Source organism: Carlito syrichta, unplaced genomic scaffold (genome assembly GCF_000164805.1).
Source record: "Carlito syrichta isolate Samal-C Ts95f unplaced genomic scaffold, Tarsius_syrichta-2.0.1 Scaffold104885, whole genome shotgun sequence".
NCBI classification, from domain to species: domain Eukaryota; kingdom Metazoa; phylum Chordata; class Mammalia; order Primates; family Tarsiidae; genus Carlito; species Carlito syrichta.
In genome coordinates, this window is record NW_007048981.1 from 8,078 (window position 1) to 10,167 (window position 2,090).

The following is a 2,090-nucleotide window of genomic DNA, read 5'->3' on the forward strand; positions in this document are numbered from 1 at the left end:
CCGGGGGCGGGGCAGGGCTGGGAGCCCATGAGGGAGGACACGGCCTGGGAGCAGGGTTGCGCAGGACCCGACCGACCCCCAGAGCTGTGGGGACGCCACGTGGCTTCACTATTTCCAGACAGTCACAGACACGAGCACTGCCCGCCTGGGACATGGATTACCCATCCGAACCTCTGGGACTGCTGTCCCCACCCTGCCTCCGCACAAAGGATGCTCCAGAGGCAGGCCCCTGCCCGAGCTGGACGCCCCCTGAACCCATAACCCCACGACTGTCCCGTGAGGGCCTCCGCCTGCCAGGGATCCGCTGCGAGCTGACTGGTGCCCCCAGGAGGACACACTGAAACCTAAGCCCTGACCCAAGAAGGCCTCACCGGGTTTCCTGCAAACGTGACCCAGGTGGGACCACGTCCCACGGAAGGGAACCAGGGGCAAAGACACGGAGGGGGTTGAGGCATGGGGCAGAGATGGCAGTGGTGCGGCCACAAGTCAGGGAGCTGGAGCCCCAGAGGGAGTGTGGCCCAAGAACAGGCCTGATCTGTGCCTCCAGGACCAGGAGGGGACGTGCATGCTGTGAGCCACCTCAGGGGCCTCCAAGACGAGCCCCGGACAGGCCCGGGCTCTGGGTCACAGTCACGACGCACACGCCCTCACGTCTCCCTGGCCTCCCCAGTCTGTGATGCTTCTCATCCTCTCCTGCCTGCCTGACCCTGGCGCCTTGGCAAGTTCTGGGCCTGTCCCTCTGTGGCTGTCCTTCCGTCTGGGCCTGACTGGTTCTGTGCCTTCAAGTCTGGGTCACAGCCATCAGCAGGGCCAGCACAGGCCGTGGGCTCCTCCACGTCCCCAGGAGGCTCGGCACGGCTGGTCCACGGTCACCTCCCCACACCACTGAGGAACGGCTGGGAGGACCAGCTTCCGGGCACTCCGACCCCACGCCGCCGCCTGCGCCTCTCAGGCCCCTCATCCCTGACTCAGCTGCCTGTGTCCAGACCCACGGGTCACCCAGCGTGCGGGTCAGCGCTGGCTGTGTGGGGCTGCGGGCCTGAGCCACGCCAGGGCTAGTGTCCCACGTCCCGTCCCCAGCACGGCAGGGCTTGTGCACACACAGCTCCTCTCAGTGAGAATGCCCTGGAGGCCGAGGTTCCCAGAGCCCTCTGTGCAGACGCCCTTGTGTACGTCTTTACCAAAACCCCCGAGTTGGCAGAGACAACTGCGACTCCTTGCCTCTGCCTGGGGCACCCACTACTTTGCTCCCGTGGCAGTCGTGTCCCTCTGCCACCAGCAGCCAGGCGTGTCACACGAACTCACGGACCTGACTGAGCCCCGTCTCACCACCTCACTCTGCTCCCCAGGATTTGGGCTGCAGCAGTGGGGAAGGCCTTGGGACACTCGCACTGGTCCCAGCCCACCGGGTGTTGAAGCTGCAGCCTGGCAGCAAGCTTCCCAAGGGACGTGGCGCAGGGCACCTCTGCCGAGAGAGCCGGGACACATGGCCCTTCAGGCCCACAGTGGCTGGGGTCTGGGTCCCCTGTCCTATAGGAAGTCCGCGGACAGGGCCTGTCCACACAGAGCCGAACGCTGGCCTGTCTGTTACGGGCGGGGCCGCCGGGCTGTTTGGGCAGAGCCTGTTGTTCCGGTGACCCAGGCTGGGGAGGGGCGGCTGGAGACTCAACGGTCACGTGGTAGCTGCCGGCCGTGAGGGTGGCGCAGAGAACCCTGTGCACGGCCAGTGGCCTGCAGGGAGCCTGGGACAAAGAGACACTGTGGGGGACGCAGGCAAGAAGGGCTTCCCCAGGCTTTGCAGGCTCCCGCGTGCCGTGGCAGGGACAGGACAGGCAGCCAAAGGCCCCAAATGCCCCCTCTGTGCCCCTGACCGCTGGCTGGCCGTGAGGCTCCGCGCCTGGGGCCTTCCTGTCCCAGCGGCCTGGGCGGGGGGGCGGGGCGGGCACTCACACACGGCAGGGCGTTCTCATTCTGGACGACGATCTGGCGCAGCAGGCGCCGCTCGTAGTCCTGGTCCATGGCAAAGGGGCGCAGCGGCGGCCCGGGCACCTGCGGGGGAAGGAGAGGCTGGGGCGCGTGGGGCCCGGGGG

At 67.5% G+C, this 2,090-nt stretch overlaps 1 protein-coding gene across 1 annotated transcript in view; it reads right to left on the reverse strand.

Annotated features, from left to right (window-relative positions):
* LOC103268772 (fizzy-related protein homolog) overlaps positions 1–2,065 on the reverse strand; it is a 9,495-nt gene extending 7,430 nt beyond the window's left edge. The window contains exons 1-3 of the mRNA XM_021716399.1: positions 1,951–2,065; positions 1,592–1,742; positions 1,330–1,465 (exon numbers count right to left, since the gene is read on the reverse strand). Of these exons, the coding sequence (XP_021572074.1) occupies positions 1,330–1,465; positions 1,592–1,742; positions 1,951–2,019 (356 nt within the window). The 5' untranslated portion in view covers positions 2,020–2,065. The remainder of the gene's footprint in view (positions 1–1,329; positions 1,466–1,591; positions 1,743–1,950) is intronic.
* Positions 2,066–2,090: the final 25 nt, after the last annotated feature.